This window comes from Mirounga leonina, unplaced genomic scaffold (assembly GCF_011800145.1).
Source record: "Mirounga leonina isolate KUSES-001 unplaced genomic scaffold, KU_Mleo_1.0 Mir_154, whole genome shotgun sequence".
Taxonomy (NCBI): Eukaryota; Metazoa; Chordata; class Mammalia; order Carnivora; family Phocidae; genus Mirounga; species Mirounga leonina.
In genome coordinates this window covers 37,755,637-37,774,574 of record NW_023270389.1, presented here as the reverse complement: position 1 = coordinate 37,774,574, position 18,938 = coordinate 37,755,637, and the positions used below count along the sequence as shown (strand labels likewise).

At 39.0% G+C, this 18,938-nt stretch overlaps 1 protein-coding gene across 6 annotated transcripts in view; it reads left to right on the top strand.

Moving 5' to 3' along the window:
* The window catches only part of ANGEL2 (angel homolog 2), a 38,991-nt gene that overhangs the window by 7,959 nt on the left and 12,094 nt on the right, over window positions 1–18,938 (top strand). Inside the window, exons 1-2 of one of the 6 annotated variants that reach the window (XM_035010527.1) lie at window positions 14,131–14,322; window positions 16,481–16,806. In XM_035010527.1, the coding sequence (XP_034866418.1) occupies window positions 14,264–14,322; window positions 16,481–16,806 (385 nt within the window). In that variant the 5' untranslated portion in view covers window positions 14,131–14,263. Of the gene's footprint in view, window positions 1–14,095; window positions 14,323–14,409; window positions 14,467–16,480; window positions 16,807–18,938 lie in introns of those variants that run through there. The other 5 variants (XM_035010530.1, XM_035010529.1, XM_035010528.1 and 2 more) reach the window with 5 other exon arrangements.

The following is an 18,938-nucleotide window of genomic DNA, read 5'->3' as shown; positions in this document are numbered from 1 at the left end:
AAAATCTGAATAGACCTATAATAAGTAATGATACTGAATTGGTAATTTAAAAACTTCAACAAAATAAAAAGCCAGGATCAGATGGCTTCACTGGTGAATTCTACCAAATGTTTAAAAAAGATTTAACACAAATGTTTCTTAAACTCATTCAAAAAGTAAAAGATGGATGAATACTTACTAACTCATTTTATGAGGTATCTGGATACCAAAGCGAAAGACATCACAAGAATGGAAAACTGCAGACCAATATCTCTTATGAACATATGCAAACATCTTCAACTAAACGCTAGCAAAGCAAATCCCACAGCATATTAAAAATTTTAAATACCATGACCAAATGGGATAAATCCCAAAAATGCAAGGTAGGTTTAACATATGAAAATAAATCAATGTGATGGACCATAATAATGGAATAAAGGGAAAAAATACATGATTATTTCAATAAATGCAGAAAAGTATTTGACAAAATCCAACACCCTTTCATGAACAAATTAGAAATAGAAGGTAAATTCCTCAACCTGACAAAGGACATTGATGGAAAATTCATAGCTAATATCATATTCAATAGTGAAAACTGAGAGTTTTCTCCCTAAAGTCAGTAACAAGACAAGTATACTCTTTCCACATCTGTTCTACATTGTACTGGAATTTCTAGCCAGGGCAATTAGACAAGATAAGAAACTAAAAGTATCCAGATTATAAAGACAGAAGTAAAGCTCTTTATTTGCAGGTGACATGATCTCATATTTAGAAAATTCTAAAGAATACACAACAAAAAAACAAATAAAATAACTTAGAGCTAATAAACAAGTTCAGCAAAATTGCAGGATATAAGATCAACATACAATAATCAATTTTATTTCTAGACGGTAGTGATGAACAATCTGAAAATGAGATTAAGAAAATAATTCTATATATAATATCATTAAAAATAAAATATTTGGGGATAAATTTAACCAAGGAAATGCAAGGCTTGTACACTGAAAACACTAAAACATTGCTGAGAGAAATTTAAGAAGACCTAAATAGATAAAAAGTCATCCCATGTTCATGGATTGGAATATTTTTAATATGGCAATACTCCCCAAATTGACCTATAGATTCAATGTAATCCCTGTTAAAATTGTAATTGCTTTTTTTCCCCAGAAATAGACAAGCTGTTCCTAAAATTCGTGTGAAATGCAAAAGCTTTGAATAGCCAAAACAATCTTAAAAAAACAAAGTTGAAGGACTCACATGTCCTGATTTCAAAACTTACTACAAACCTATAGTTATCACAGCAGTGGCATAAAGATAAACATAAATGGAATAAAGAGTTGAGAATTCAGAAATATGCCAGTACATTACAGTCAAATGATTTCAGCAAGGATTCCAAAACCATTCAATGTCTTGGGAGATGGAGGGGGGATGGGGTAGTGGCAGATAGTCTTTTCAACAAGTGGTATTAGAAAAATGATATCCACATGAAAAAGAATTAATCTGGACTCCTACCTAACACTATATACCAAAATTAACTCAAAAGGTATCAAAGACTTAAATGTAGGAACTGAAACTATAAAACTCTTAGAAGGACACATAGGTGTGTATACCTTTGTGACCTTGGATTAGGAAATGGTTTCTTAGCTATGACACTAAAACACAAGCAACCAAACTAAAAATAAATAAATTGCATTAAAATTAAATGTTTTGTGCATCAAAGGACACTATGAAGAAAGTGAAAAGAGAACACACAGAATGGGAGAAATTATATGCAAATCATGTATCTGAGAGGGTCTAGTATCCAGAATAATCCAACTCAACAATAAAGAACAAATAACCCCATTTAAAAATAAGCAAAGGATCTGAATACACATTTCTTCAAATTAGATATACAAATGACTAATAAGCACATGAAATGATGCATCATTAGTCATTAGGAAATGCATATCAAAACCACAATCAGATAAAACTTCACACCCATGAGGATGGTGATATGAGTTGAATTGTGTCCTCCCCAAAATCCGTATGTTGAAGTTCTAACCTCTGTTACCTCAGAATGTAACTGTATTTGGAGGAAGGGCCTTAAAACATGGCAATTAAGGTTAAGTGAGATAATGGGTGGGTCCTAATTTAATATGACTCGTGTTTTCATATGAGGAGATTAAGACCACACAGAGGAGGGGCGCATTGGTGGTACAGTCGGTTGAGTATCCCACTCTTGGTTTCAGCTCAGGTCAGGATCTCAGGGTCATGGGATTGAGCGCCATGTCAGGCTCTGTGCTCAGCATGGAGTCTGCTTGGGACTTTTTCTCCTTCTCCCTCTCCCTTTGCCCCTCCATGCCCCATGTTCGAACATGTTCACTCGCTCTCAAATAAATGGATAAATTTTTGGAAAAAAAAAAAAAGACACACAGAAGAAAAACCGTTGAAGACCCAGAGAGATGGCCATTTACAAGCCAAAGAGAGGGGCCCTCAGAAGAAACTAACTCTGCCAACACCTTGATGTACTTCTAGCCTCCAGAACTGTACAAAAATAAATTTCTATTGTTCAAGCCACCCAGTCTGTGGTACTTTGTTATGTTAGCCCTAGCAAACTAATACAGAGTGCTTCTTTTAAAAGTAGACAATAATAAGTATTAGTGAAGATGTGGAGTAACTTGACCCTCATACATGCTGGTGAGAATTTAAAATGATGCAGCTCCTGTGGAAAAAATTTTTGCAATTTTCTCAAAAACTTAAACATAGGGTTACCATATGACCCAGCAATTCCACTCCTAACTATATGCCCAAGAGAACTGAAAATATGTCCACACAAAACTTGCACATGAATGTTAATAGCAATATTATACACAATAGCCAAAAAGTAGAAATAACCCAAGTGTCCATTAACTGATGAAAAGACAGACAAAATATGGTTTATCCAATACAATGGAGTATTATTCAGCCATAAAAAGGAGTGAAGTACTGATACTACAACATGGATGAACCTTGAAAACATTATGCTATGTGAAAGAAACCAGACAGAAAATCTGAATATTGCATGATTTCATTTATATGAAGTGTCCAGAATAGAAAAATTTGTGAAGACAGAAAGGAAATTAGTGTTAACAGGGGATAGAGGGAGAAAGGGGATGAGGAAACTGAGAGGTATGGGGTTTCTTTTAGGGGTGATGGAAATGTCCTGAAATTAGTGGTAATGATTATAAAACCTTGCAAATAGTCTAAAACCCACTGAATTATATACTTATATGGTTAAAATGGTGAGTTTTATGTTATATGAATTTTATCTTAATTACTTTTAAAAACTGCATTGAGGGCACCTGGGTGGCTCAATTGGTTAAGCGTCTGCCTTCAGCTCAGGCCATGATCCCAGGGTCCTGGGATCGAGCCCCACATCAGGCTCCCTGCTCCACGGGAAGCCTGCGTCTCCCTCTCTCACTCCCTCTGCTTGTGTTCCATCTCTCACTGTGTCTCTCCCTGTCAAATAAATAAATAAAATTAAAAAAAAAAAAACAACTACATTGAGATATCACCTTCCAACTAAAACAATAGCTAAAATTTTAAAGACTGACACTGCCCAGTGTTGACAGGGACAGGAGCAACTGAAACTTTCATAAATTGCCACTGGGAATTCAAACTGATACAGACATGCTGGAAAACAATTTGGCAGTTTCTTATAAAGTTAAGCATACACTTACTATATATCCCAGCAATCTCACCCCAAGGTATTTTACCCAAGAGAAATGAATACACATATCCATATGAAGACCTACATGTGAATATTTATAGCAGCTTTATTTATAATAGCTCCCAAATGGAAACAACCCAAATGTCCACTTAAAAGATGGTCGTCCCAAGATAACTAAAGGTAAAAATACTGATAATAGGTGTTTCATTCCCGGATATATATACCCAAGAAAAGTGAGTGGGTATATCCAGTAAAAAAAAAGACACACATAAGAAAGTTTGTAGATTATTCAGAAGGTCCCAAAATTTGCCAGAACCCAAGTGTCGATTATCAGTAAAATGGATGTTAAATGTGGAATAAAATCATACTATGAAATTTATACAGCAATTAGAAAGACTGAACTCCTGCTACATGTGTCAACAAGGATGAATGTACACACATAATGTTGAGCAGAAGAAACCAGACATAAGAGTACATACTCTACAATTCCATTCATATGAAACCCAAAAACAACTAAAACTATTCTATGGTGATAGAAGTCAGAATAGTGTCTATCCCCAGAGGGTGGAGGTGGGGGGTGAAAGATAAACAATGAGTATTGCCTGAGAAGCACATGAGAGGCTCTTCTGGGACACTGGAAATTTCACGATCTGGTTAGCAGTTACATAAGTATATACACATGAAAACATTTATCAAGCTGAACATTTAAGAATTATGTATTTTGTGTGTATGTTGTACCCAATTAGTAAGTTTCTTAAACCTTTAAAGAAATAAAAACTACCCTGGTCTTCCTAGCTCCCTCCAATTCATCCTTCATAGTCCCATTAAAATTATCCATTTTAAAAAGAATATGTCATTATGTTATTCCTCTGTGGGTCTTGTTACCATGATTTTTCTGTCACGATTTTTGGGTTCATCATGTCCGGTCCCTGCTCACCTATTATCTCATTTCTCTGGGTTTCAGCCAAACCCTTTGCTATTTCACACCTCCAGATCTTCCAGCCCGCTGTTTCTTTTGAAACCCCCACCTCCCATCACCTCCAACCAGCCTTCTGGAATCAGCTCACACAAGGACTAGTTTCTCCCTGAAGCCCTCTTTCACAGCCCCCCCATTTCCCTTTCAAGGAGAATTAGGTGCTCTTTCCTCTCTGCTACTACATCTCTATTCTATATTTCTACTATAACACCTATTACAGAGTAGTGATATGTCGTTTAGGCTAATTTAAGGCTGACATGTTTTTATTCCACTACATTGTGAGCTCCTTAAAGGCAGAGGCTCTTTTTCCTTTATATTTGTATCTCCAGTATCTATTGCTGTGGCATAAAGATAAGAGGTATTTGCTAAATGCATGAATTCCAAAGCTCTAAATATTTTTTTCCTGCTTAGCCAATTAAAATATGTTAAGTTACAATTATGTGGTTTTCTTCTTTGCCAAAGTCACAGACAAATAACTACTGATCTGAGCTTCTGAGTGGATGAAAGAACAAATAAATGTACCCATATTAAGCTCAGTCAAAAGCAAAGAAACTCGAGGGTTTGGTAAACTTTTGCTTCCTTGTCACAGAATTTTCTTCAGTTTCTAGGAGATTTTTTAAAATATTGTAATAACTCAAAGATTCCCTTAAATCTTTTTTTGACATCCATGATCCCAGATTTCTCAGTCTTAAGGTAACTGTTTATGAACTAAAAATGCATTAAAAAAAAAAGTTAATACCTACCTTACACTTTGATGTTAGCCTTCACAAAGGACTCCTCCCAGCTAGATGTCTAGTTTGGGCATGTGTGGAGTCAAAATACTTGGTAAAGTCACCACCAAATAGCCATTGATTTATTCATTATTTAGACAAACAAAAAACATGGTTCATCTCTTCAAATAGGTATCAAACAACCACAGAGCGTGTTTTTGCTATTTCTTATGTGCAGCTTTCTGATGCTCTCCTCTGACGCTCCATTGCTCAGTCTCTTCATTCTCCTCTGTGTCCAAGGAACCCCAGCTGGGGTCTGCTCTTACTCCTTAATACCTTCCCAGAAAGATAACTCTAGGAGCCCTAAAACAAACCAAGCCAGGCATCAAGATCATTTGTCAGAGATGAGCTCAATTCCATAACATCCACAAATCTCTCCACTATAGGGACTCACAAGTCCGCAAAGCCCACATTCAGGACTAAGAGATGGGAATAAGAAAGGGTTTAGGGTAGAGAAGAGAAAAAGGCTAACCTGAATTTCATATCCTGATTACCAAGTTCCTATAATTGTACCTCTGTTTTAAAAGCCTGGACATCAAGAGTTCTTAATTTCATCAGCCGGTACGTTAGGAAAGAAACAAGTTCTAGCAAGGGCTGGGGTGCTGTAATGTTTTCATCAATGACTACTGCAGAATATACACTCATGGAGGAGTCCATCAGCTTTCCAGGCTAATTTACTTATTATAAGACCATTATTTAAATCTTCCCTATTTCAATTAAATCTTGAGTTTGCCACCACTCCAGTAGGCTAAGATGTAACATTAGGTTGAAAAAATGAGAAATGGTATGAAAGAAAAGGAAACATTCCACAATCATAAAGAATTAGGAAACCACTGCACCAGACTACAAGGTTCTGCAGGGGAAAGAACTATGTCACCATGACAACCTGGGATATTTTTATTGAGAGAGTTGATAGACTATACAGAAACATTTTTCAGAATTTGGAGGTTGAAAGTGATGTATAAGAACATGTGTGGGAGTTGAGAGACATTTCAAATTTGGATTTACATCTTTTTTTTTTTTAGCTTTTCCTTGCAAATCCACATGTGGCCAAATATTGTTTTTTAAGGGCAAAGGGGTAAAAGTCATTTTTATACCCCATATTTATATGTAAATGTTTTGCACCTTTATGTATATGTAACTTCACTAGTTAGGAAGTTTTCATTAACAAAGGTTACAAACTTTCTTTTTTTTTTTTTTAAAGATTTTATTTATTTATTTGTCAGAGAGATAGAGAGCACAAGCAGGGGGAGTGGCAGGCAGAGGGAGAGGGAGAAGCAGACTCCCCGCTGAGCAGGGAGCCCAACGTGGGGCTCAATCCCAGGACCGCGGGATCATGACCTGAGCCGAAGGCAGTCGCTTAACCGACTGAGCCACCCAGGCGCCCAAGGATACAAACTTTCTTGACAAGCAGGAGAAATTTACATCAATTAATAGCTCAAAATAGGGTTATTATACATTAGCATACACATCTTTGGCTTAAAAATCTGAAGGTATCAGGTGGATATTTCTCTTTTTTTTAAGGATTTATCTATTTGAGAGAGAGAGAGTGCCCGCGCGTGCACCCAAGCTGGGGGAGGGGGAGAGAGAGAGAATCCTCAAGCAAACTCCTGCTGAGCACGGAGCCTGACTCAGGGCTCAATCCCAGGACCCTGAGATCATGATCTGAGCTGAAATCAAGAGTTGGATGAGCCATCCAGGTGCCCCTCAGATGGATATTTCTATTACCTATTAAATCACACTACATTACTTTTCATTTGACTTGATAACATTTTTATCTGCTATTTTTAATTTCCTTCGTACTATTTCCCAAAGGGTCTTCATAAAGTTCTGCTATATGTGTATTATCTACTCAGTAGATGCTAGTTTACTTAACCAAGTTTATGCATTCAAGTTTATTTTGCCTACAAAGTTGATGTAAAATGGAAAAAAAACACATTTCTTCCTCTCTGTCTTATAACAGATACTTCACAGCTACCATTTTATTTAAGTTTCACAATATTTCATAGGCATTATTATCCCAATTTTAGAGGTGAAATAACTGTTATCAAGGAGATAATATATTTGCTAATTCCACAGCTGGAAGGTGTCAGGGTCTGTGTTAAAACCCAGGTCTATTTGACTCTTTGAGAGTCTTCCCATTTCCTATGTTACATTGAGTCTCAATGTCCTCATAAATCTTGAGGCACAGACTTTGCACTTATAAACAAATTGTTTCTGGACCATAATGCAATATATAATGCAATATATTTTTACTTCCAGCTAAGATACCTTGTAAGTTCTTGCTTTGAAGACATCCTCTGCTCCATGCACATAGTAATGAGACATAAAATATAAAAAGGGAAATTAAGAAACAAACAAAGAACAGTGATCATGCTCAGAACCAATATAAAACTCTCTGAGGCTCAGAACACCAAAGCTGAGGCCTGCTGGGCTCCCCATCTAGGAATTTTTCCTGCTGGGCACGGGGATCAAAAGTCCTCCCAAGGAAGGGAAGGGATGGTTTCAGGCTCACTGCTAAAACTAGGGGCTTCTTCACCCATGAAAAAAGTTGAAAAAGGCTGCAGTGACTGCTTCCAGAGCCATCGCTTAGGGAGGCAGGAGAAAGGTGACACAGCACCAAATCTAGGACTTGGGCCAAGCTGTCCACTAGTTCAGAGACTGGATCTGTAATATCTCTTAATAGCATAACCAAGGCGCCTGGGTGGCTCAGTCATTAAGCGTCTGCCTTCGGCTCAGGTCATGATCCCAGGGTCCTGGGATCGAGCCCCACATCGGGCTCCCTGTCCCACAGGAAGTCTGCTTCTCCCTCTCCCACTCCCCCTGCTTGTGTTCCCTCTCTCGCTGTCTCTCTCTCTGTCAAAAAATAAATAAAATCTTAAAAAAAAAAAATAGCATAACCAGACAAGACTAAGCCAGTAATAAAAGACCTGATTCTAGTCTGGGAGTCCCTTGGGCAAAAATGGGAGGCAACTAAGAGTTAACAAAGAGCAAGAAAGGAAAAACAAATTTCCTAATCAGGATGTCTGCATATCAAAATTCCAAAACATATAAGGAAATTCATATTCAGAACAGTGAACAACAAGAATAAAAGAGAGGAGATAAATTCATTCCAGGTGAAATGGACATAAGAGAATGATCTGAAAATGAGTTTTAAATAAGCATGTTTAGTCTTCTCTGAGAAAGTTAAAAGAAAAAATACAAATAATTATAAAAGCAAGGAGAAATAAAAAAGGTTGATGTGGAAAAGCATCTACTAGAAATGCTGGAAATAACAAAATATAGTCATTGAAATGAACACTCAACAGACAAAATACACTCTAGAGTGGTCTCAGTTGAAGAAAAAATTTAGTAAATTAATAGAACTGAGAATTCACCCAGACTTCAGCATAGAGAGACAAGATGAAAAGAAGAAGAAAGACAAGGAGGCAGACAGGAGGAGTGGTTAAGAGTAGTCAGAAGACAAAAGAATTAAAGAGGCTTTAATAGTGATCTAATAGGAATTCCAGAAAAAGATAATAGAGGAAATGGTGGAAAAACAAAATGCACAGAAATAATGGGGTCAGTATTTCTGAATTGAACAAAGTAATCTTCAGAATGAAAAGTACACACAGACTACCAATCAGAATAAACAAAAACAATTCCATATATACAAAGTAGATCTCTTTTTAAAAAAAATTTTTATTTAAATTCAATTTAATTAACATATACTGTATTATTAGTTTCAGAGGTAGAATTCGGTGGTTCATCAGTTGCATCCAACACCCAGGTCTCATTATTTCAAGTGCCCTCCGTAATCCCCATGGGAATGTTGATTCCTCCTGTCCTCTGGAACTAGTTGAAGGCCTTCTCTAGATGTGTCAAAGTAAAATGTTTCTGTTTCAGTCTGTTCTAGACTTTTCTTCTGTCTCCTGGCTCTGCCTTGTTGGCTGATCGAATCTGGATGTCCTAGAACAGACACTGAAATGGTCACTTCCCTGCCCAAGGATTTGAAAAACAATTTTCAAATAATTCTAAGTCTCTCTGCTGTTGTTCAAAATGTGTATTTTTAGTAGTATTTTCTCTTCTGCCACATTTCTATAGCTCTAGCCATCTCTATTTCTAGTTGCACAGTCCTTAATTACTTCAGGAGCTTCACTGTACCTCTGTTGCACTCTGAAAAGTGCCTCCACTTGTGACTTACTCCTCAGGAGGAGAGACACTCTCTGACTTCATGCCATTGCATCTCTCCATTCTCCTCTCTGCTCCAAATTCAGCCTTGGCAGTTTCAGTAAAAGAGAGAGGCAGTCTTACCCACTTTAGTTTTGGGCAGGAAGAACAATGTTCATAGATCAAGAGTAAACACAGAAACACAAAAACTCACCAGTCTGGATATTAAAGAGTTGTGCCCTTTCCCACACAGAATTCTTTTTTTTTTTTTTTTAAAGATTTTATTTATTTATTTGAGAGAGAGAGAATGAGAGAGAGCAAGCACATGAGAGGGGGGAGGGTCAGAGGGAGAAGCAGACTCCCTGCCGAGCAGGGAGCCCGATGCGGGACTCGATCCAGGGACTCCAGGATCATGACCTGAGCCGAAGGCAGTCACTTAACCAACTGAGCCACCCAGGCGCCCCCCCCCCACAGAATTCTTGAAAGTTCCCGTATCACAGAAATGTGGGATTTCAAGCACTTCCACTTTCTTTGAAAAACCAGTCCCTCTGGATGAGGTTTATTAACTCACACTTTTTGCCATATTTGCTATTCACATCCTAGCCCACTCAATTCAAGATCCTGAGCTCTTAAGCAGTCTCCTGAGTAACAGATGAGTATCTGTACGCTTGTCCAAAAAGCTTGGTTTCCGTTTAGTAGAGACCTTGGACCCTGAGGTTTTCTTGACTATCCTTCTTCACTGCCTCAATCCCTGGCTATCTGTGCAATTATGATGAGATGGTATTTTGAAACATCAAACAGTGTCTGCTCATATCTTGTTAGCATTAAACTATTTCAAGAAAGAAATCACCTGCTCCCTAGAGACTGACCTTAATTATGTAAATTTTGATTCTTAAAACATTTCTATTAGTTTCTATAAGAATAATATATTATTTTAAGTACATCACAATTAAAGTATTTCTAATTCTTTTTTTTCCAGGCAATTTTAGGAATTAAATTTATAGAAGTGCTGGGGCACCTGGCCGGCTCAGTTGGTGGACCATGCAACTCTTGATCTTGGGGTTGTGGGTTTGAGCCCCACATTGGGTGTAGAAGATTAGTTTAAAAATAAAGTCTTTTAAAAAAATTTTAGAAGTGCTAATTTATCTCTATAAGCCAATCAGAACACAGCTCCTTTAATAAAATAAACTTCATAATTTAACTTATTAATATCTTCCATATGTAGGACATCTCATAGTCATATAATAAAAGATAAAGCCCTCCATGAATAACAGACACATAGACACACAGACATATGGAGAGTTTATGGCTTTGATTCTACAGTTTCAGCCATGGGTCAAGAGTCAACACAGAAGGGTCAACACAAAGCGGCTGCCTTCAGCTCAGGTCATGATCCCAGGGTCCTGGGATCGAGCCCCGCATCAGGCTCCCTGCTTGGTGGGAAGCCTTTTTCTCCCTCTCCCACTCCTCCTGCTTGTGTTCTTTCTCTAGCTGTCTCTCTCTCTCTGTCAGTTAAATAAATAAATAAAATCTTTCTTTAAAAAAAAAAAAAAAAAGAGTCAACACAGAAGCACAAAAACTCACTAGTCCAGATACCAAAGACCTGTTTTTCCCAGCGGGCACAGAATTCTTGGGCTCAAAATAGACAGACAGACAAGACTATTAAACCAGATTCTCTGCTATCTCTCATTCAATAGAAAATAGATCTCTAGAAATCATTAATCCTATTACAGAGATCACCAATGGTCAGACCATATTACCAAATTGCTGATTACTGCTGCCACTAGAGGGACATAATCTATCGTCAATATATAAACCAAAACACAAAACTGGTAGAGAAGAAAATTAAAATTAGGAAAACAGAGATTTAAAAAAATTCTGTTGAGGGGCGTCTGGGTGACTCAGTCATTGAGCATCCATCTCTTGATCTCAGCTCCGGTCTTTTTTTTTTTTTTTTTTTAAAGATTTTATTTATTTATTTGAGAGAGAGTGAGTGAGAGAGAGAGAGATCGCGAGCAGTGGGGAGGGGGTTGAGGGAGAAACAGACTCCCCACTGAGCAGGGAGCCCGACTCGATGCCAGGACCCCAGGATCATGACCTGAGCCGAAAGCAGACACTCAACCAACTGAGGCGCCCCTCAGCTGAGGCACCCCTCAGCTCGGGTCTTGATCTCAGGGTTGTGAATTGGAGCCCCGCTTTGGGCTCTGCGCTGGGCATGGAGGCTACCTAAAAAATTTTAATTAAAAAAATTCTGTTGTGCTTCAGATTCACATGGGAGCAAGAAAAGAAATACCTGGACTTGGCAATCCATGAGGCACACCTCTTTGGTCATAAGTTCATCTGTTTCTGTCAGATGAATACATTGGGCATCTTGGTGGAAATTGCAAAACTGTTAAAGGATAATTCTAAAAAAAAAAAAAGTAAAGTTATACAAAATGATTTTATTTAACTTATTGAATAAAGGAATCAGAGAGATGTTACAGTCTGTTCCAGGAGAATCCAAAAAGCAGACAATTTACAGATCAGTAATATTGACTTTGCAAATGGATGCAAAACTGGCTTTTCTACAGAAGAGGAGAGTTCTCCCCCCATTGAATAGAAATCATTCACGTGTTCATAGATAATAATCATTGGAATTACCATCAGTTCTCGACAATTTAACATTAATCACTACAGAATTCTAAAATAGTCATTCAAGATAAAGGTGAATATCTTTTAGGATCAGACAATCCTCCAAACTCCAGCATTCTAACATCCATTAATCTCTTTTTATTATTTCAAAGTGCTACATTTCTCCTACACATCACAAACCAGAGGTTATAGCATGTACTAGAGGGAGAAGTATCTGTTCATTCACAGATCTGCTCTAATTCTGGTCCTGTGTTAACCATTCATTCAAAAATACCTTATCTACAATCTATTGTGTACCTAGCACAGCACTAGGTGAGGTAAATTTTGAAAATAATGGGTCATTGTCCTTGCTCATAAGATACTTACAATCTTATCACAGAGTTAAGACATACAAGATACCAGTCAATTCATTTAATAAACTGCAAAAATTTGAGTACAACCAGAAAATAGGGCTGTATAAAATAGAAATACATCTGACCAGCACTATTCATGCATTATGTATTTGTGAATTTTGCCTACTTACTAAAATGTATCTGTAACTCCAAAATCAATACTTGCAAGTGCTTTTTTTTTTTTTTTTTTTTTGAGAGAGAGGGAATCTTAAGCAAGCTCCACACTCAGCATGGAGGCCCACAGGGGGTTCGATTTCACAACCCTGAGATTGTGACCTGAGCCCAAATCCAGAGTCTGATGCTTAACGGACTGAGCTACCCAGGTGCCCCCGCAAGTGCTTTTGCAATCATTCATGGACAAATGCAGAGTGGTGAAAAGTTTAGTTGTCCAACCTGCATGTTCCCAGGTGAGGTTGAAGGAAACGAAGCTTGCCTTCTTGTTTCAGCTCCCACACTATAAACAAGTGTCCTCTTCACAGTCTATTTAGTACCATGTTTTTCACGTTTTTGTGCTTTTTGTTGGTGATTCTGTTTAAAATGGCCCCCCAAGTGCAGTTCTGAAGTGCTTTCTAGTGTTGCTAAGCACAAGACGTCTGTGATGTGCCTTGCAGAGAAAATACATGGGTTAGATAAGCTTCACTCATGCCTGAGTTATAGTGCTATGTTATGTTATGTTATGTTATGTTATGTTATGTTATGTTATGTTATGTATCGATTAGGTGACTAAAATATGACCAGAGGCTCACGGGAACCCCTATATTTCCACTAGAGGCAATGGTTCAGTATTTGCTAATTCAGTTGGCAGTAACTTTAGAGAACATAACTACCACAAATGATAGCAATCAACTATATTTATACTGAGGGAAAATGCTTTTCAAATGCATCTGATTTTCTCATTAAGATATGAGAACCAAAAAAGCCTTCCCGATAAATTACTATGCTGCTCTCCCAAAGAGCCTACAAAAGCAGTGATTCTGCCTTCCAGTACCCTTTCCCCACCTCCCCAGTTTATTCTTCCGTCTTCCTCAGTTTCTCTGTCTCTGTCCCTCTCGGAAGGGTCTCCGCTTAAATAATGCTTTCTAATAATCTAGAGTCCTATACTAAATTTGAGAAGACACACAGGACACACACATACACTTAAAAGTGACCCCTGCGGCTGTGTTCCCACAAAATTAACTGCAAAAATCCCTGGTACCACAGTTCTACGGGAACAGAGACAAGGGTATTTCCCCACCTCGGGCATCCGCCTTTTGAATCTCCCAAGGATATAATAAAAATACGCTAAAACATATACTTTTTTCTTCTTAGCTCTCACGCAGTCAACCACCCCGTACCCTCCCGTAAGCCTTTACAAAGCTGTTCAGCCCTTGGTTCAGTTCTTGTTTCTTTAAGGCAGAGGTCGGTTGTTTGCCCTATTCCGAAATGGCTGCGCAGGCTTCCCCACACTCTGCGCATGCCACTTGAACGCAATTCGGTGTTGAAGCAATTCCGAGACTTTCGCGGCGCAAGATGGGGACTTGGCGGCCGGCGAGCCTGAGCTTCCCAGCATGCCTTGCAGGCGGGCCCGGAGTCCCGACGTCTAGTGATGGGGAGCCCCGGGTGCTTTCGGCCGCCAGATCGGGTGTAGAGGTTGAAGCGGAGCCCCGGGCCTGGGAATTGGACGCCCGCAGGGGGGAAGATGGAAGCGTGGCGCTGTGTGAGGAGGGGCTACGGCCGCTGTGTGGTGGGGAGAGGCCGGTCAGTAGGGCTGGGTGGCAGGAGGGAGGAGCGGGGGCGGGCGGCCCGGGTTAACCTGGGGCGGGGCGGGCTGGGGGAGAAAGGAGGAAGAGGGTCCGGGCGGCGGTGCCGCGGGGACGAGCCTCCGGAGACCCCGAGGGATAGGTAAACCCGGCGCGCAGCCGGCGGGGCGCTCAGCGGACGGGGGCCGGGCCGGGCCCGGGGCGATCGGTCGCCGGCAGGGCTCGTGCCTTCCCGACCTGGTTGGGCCTTGGAGCCCCGGCCCGCTTCCCCTGCCCTGCCTCGGAGCCAGCCCTAGCCCCCCGATCGCCGGCCTCCTTCCAGGCCTTACACCCGCAGGGAGCTGAGCGTCGGCGGGGAGGCGGCCGGTCCGCCGTAGGTCCCGGGGCGGCCTGACCCCGAGGCAGGCGCGCGCATCGCACGCACGCCCAGGGGTTTGTTTGTGGTGTCAGTGTCTCTCCCACTTCAGTCATTTATATACCAGACTTTACGGTTTATTACCAAATTCTCGTTCCACACTTCTGTGTACTACATTTTTTCTTGAAATTGTCTCTCTCTCTCTTTTTTTTTTTTAGAAAGGCACTTCAGTAATGCTGCCTATATTAGCGTCGCCCTAAGCAGTATCCACGAAACCTTGGGTTTGACGTACTCATTATGGGTTTTTTCTAATAAATACTTAGATGTGAAAAATCAAAAAGTTTCATTGTGTATCATGTGAAATGGACTGGTGTACCGCACCTGGGAAACACAACACTGTATTGATTATTATATAAGTTACGGGGATCTGGTTTTAATCTATAGTCCGGGGCTTGATGACAATTCAGTTCAGTGTTTTCCTGAGTACCAGCTGTATGCCAGGCACTGTGCTAGGCACTTGTGGGGGGAGAGACCGGGTGAAAATGAATAAGAAAGCTCTGGCCTTGAAGGAGCTCATCATCTTGAGAAAAAGACGTCTATATAAGTAACTACAAATATAGAGAATAAGTTTTGTAGCACAAGTTTTATATTTCAATACGGTAGCCTATTAGGATAGAAAAGATATGGAGCAAGCACCTAAATCTCTGTGGCTTTCAGAGTTGTCACAAAGCAGAATAATCTGCCCATGTCATGCCTTTAAAGATTTACAATTAAGTTGAATTTAGAGAACGATTTGAGAATGCATAAACAACAAAAATATATCATAAAAAATTTAAATGCCTTTAAAATGAATATATAAAAGTCAAGTAACCGTAAATACAGTTTAAGCAAAATTTCTTCGGTGGTAGAAGTGGACAATATTAACACTATCTTGGAAGTGTACCTTTAATGAATTCTGGGAAAGGATAGAAGTCCTCTGAATCCAAAATCTGGCCAGAATAGTATGGTGAGAAGATGGTGCTTAAGTTGCATTGTTTCTTAAGAGAGCTGGAGAGCAACATATTTATTCAAGTTAATGGTAACACTACTTTGGAGATATTTTGGACGATCAGTACATTGGTGCTGTTGGGTTTGAAGTATTGGTGAATTATTAATAAGTAATCGCTATCCCATTTCATTACCCTCAAGGAGAAGCATGCCTTAAAAAAATAAAAAAGGATGGAAAAATAAATTATCCATCTACTGATTAGCCAGAGAGGTAGTTTTGTGAAGTTGTGATAGGTTTTTGTTTTCTTAGCTATACAAATGTTTGGAAAATGTAATCTTGGTGTAAAAAGCTGCTCAGAAACATGTTTCTACTCTAAACCCAAGTTGGAGGAGAGATTGGCTTTAATTGTATTCAGCTTAAGTGTTCCATATTGAATCAAGTATTACATTTGCTGTGGATTTTATTTTTGCATAGAGTTTACTAGATATTAGAAAGCTACTCTGAAAACCAGTTTGATGGTTGGTTAATCTCTCAGGTGAACTGAGGACTTTTTGAAGTGTGTGTGGTATTTTGGGAGGCTGGTATTCTATGTTAAGTATTTCGAATACCATTCATAGGTGTTTAGGGAGAGTTTTGAGACTGTTGCTACTAATAATTAAATCATGGCTGTTCCCCTCCCACCCATCCTTCATGATTTAGAAGTCAGATTTTAAATATTAGACATTATCTTCCCTTGAGGAAACAGATTTGGATTTTGGGTGCTATAGCGTGAACAAATAGTGGTGCCTCAAGGAGTGTATTTATTTCTTTTAGATACCCCATGTTACCCCATCACCAGAAGAGTCTGGGCAGAGATTGGACGACACCGTGGGAGAATCTGCAAAGGTGTTGCTGGAACAGACATATTTCTAGTTGTATGAGGTGGCCTGGACATTATTCTCGTGCTCCTTACCCATACTTCAGTAGTAGGCATTTTTCACTAAATTGGAGACCACCTTGTTTGTTTGAGTCTAGAACTCCGTTTCAGTACTGGAACTGGAGACCTGACAACCTGAGCCAGACCTCTTTGATTCATCTCTCTAGTTACATCATGAACTCTGAGGGAGATGAGCCTTCATCAAAACGAAGAAAACACCAAGGTAAAGGTGACGTTTATCTTGGTGCAGAAATAGAAGCCGTAGAGTTATTGAAACTTTACTATCTAATAATCCTTAAAACCTCCTCCGGATTTTGGAGGGGTTTAGTATTTATTTTCAGCTAGTAGTTTTCCGTTAGGAAAAAGGAGGTGATTTTTTTTAACTTAAGTCTTTATTTATATCTATTTTTATTTTTTATTGTGTATTCCTGGCAGTAAATATAGAAGAAACTAGAGAGAGAATAAGGTTGGGAAAGAATGTAGGGCTAAATTAAAACATTAAATTTAATTTAAGAATAATTATCAAATCCATTGTTTTTAAAACAGAGGTCCTTAGACTTCCTAGAAATTGGTATATGTTCTTGGGAGTTCACATATCTATTTAAAAAATTAAATTTCATGTTTTTATTTATTTATTTTGAAGATTTTATTTTTAAGTAATCTCCACACCCAATGTGGGACTCAAACAACCCCAAGATCAAGAGTTGCATGCTCTACCAACTGAGCCAGCCAGTTTAATGCTAACTTTTTTATGTAAGACAAAAGGATATTCTTAAATAGATGCAATCATAAATGAAAGATATTTTCTTACAGAATAAGAGTTTAGCTTATTCAGTATATTTCTCATAGTGGGTTCTGTTGATATAATCTTGAGAGACTGTGGGAAGTTTTATCTTTTAAGAAGGGGACGACATCTTATTCAACTTGGGAGAAATAATATTTTTCTAATTATGTTGATCATTTCTAGTTTTGTCATTCTTCTTACTCCAAACAATTCACGAGACTTCCTTTGTGCTGCCAGCCCTGCTCCTCCCTCAAGTATATATGAATTACCTAAGTAGAATTTTGAGTTGTCTTTCTTACGAGCTGTGGTTTTCAGTGAAGATAATTCCTCTGAAGGTATTTGGAAATAGACTCTGTAGGTGTTAATGTGTAGGGAGCTCACATAAGTTTGTCAAAGGAAAACACGCAAAGTGAGTCTCACTTGGAAGTCAGAGCTAGGTTAGCTCGAAGATTAGTTCGTGATCTTTTAAGTGAAAATTCTGCTACACATTTGAGTAGAAATTTTAAGCACTGCAAGTGAAAATCTATTTTTATAATACTTGACCACAGCATGTGTTCATCAACAAATATTCGTTTGAACGAATGAAAGGTGTTAGAGGCATTAAAATTAGGTTCCTACGAACAGTCAGTCCATAACCTGTAAGTCTAGGGCTGTATGGAGACATGAGATTGCTTTTCCTTCCCGTATTCATTGTTCATCAGGTCAGCACACTGCTCTCTGGTTTAGCCTTTTGTAAATCTGGTGTGCTCTTAGGTGGAGCTGTGGCGTACTGACAAGCATGGGCTCGGGAACCACTCCCTGCTCTCATTCTGCTCCACCACTAATTGTGTGAACTTGGACAGGTTATGGAACCTCTCTGCTCCTTGGTTTCCTAGTGTCAAATAATGCCCACTTTGAACGCCTGTTGAGGATGAAATGAGACATGTCAAAGTGCCTAATACACTGTCGGCTTCATAGTAGGTACTCAGAAAATCGTGGTGGTTTTCCCTTTAACGGATGGGGGATTACATTTACATACTGATAAACTTTGATTGCGACCTGACTCTTTATATGTCCGTTCTTCCTAGGTGTTGTGAATAAGGAAAATGCTCTTCGTTAAGCCATATTTGTGACTTCCGATAATTCACTAATACTTTTCCATCAAGAGAACAGCCTTCTAACTTGCCTGTCACTTTAAAGTGGCATTTGAAGGATTTGTGTGACACAATTATGACTTTTTAATTAGGCACCCTAAAAACCTGATCAGGCCTATTGCTTACTTTCTTTGATTCATCTGTCTTCTCTGCTGTGATCACCTTGTTCCTCCTGACATGGAAGGTATATAAGCTTTTGTAGTGTGAATTTATGTTGTGAAGTATATGAAGGCCAAAGACTGTCATCTCTGTCAGGCGTCTTCAAATTGTCTTCCATGGAACCCTAGCATTCAAACACATTTCTGTATGTTTATTAAAAGCAAATGTGGTCAGGAGAAAATATGTATTTACCCCATCACCCCAGCTCCAGTATACCAGCAGTTGATGGTCATGACATGAAAAGTAATGCGAGAGTTGTACAAAGTCTAGAAGTTTGAA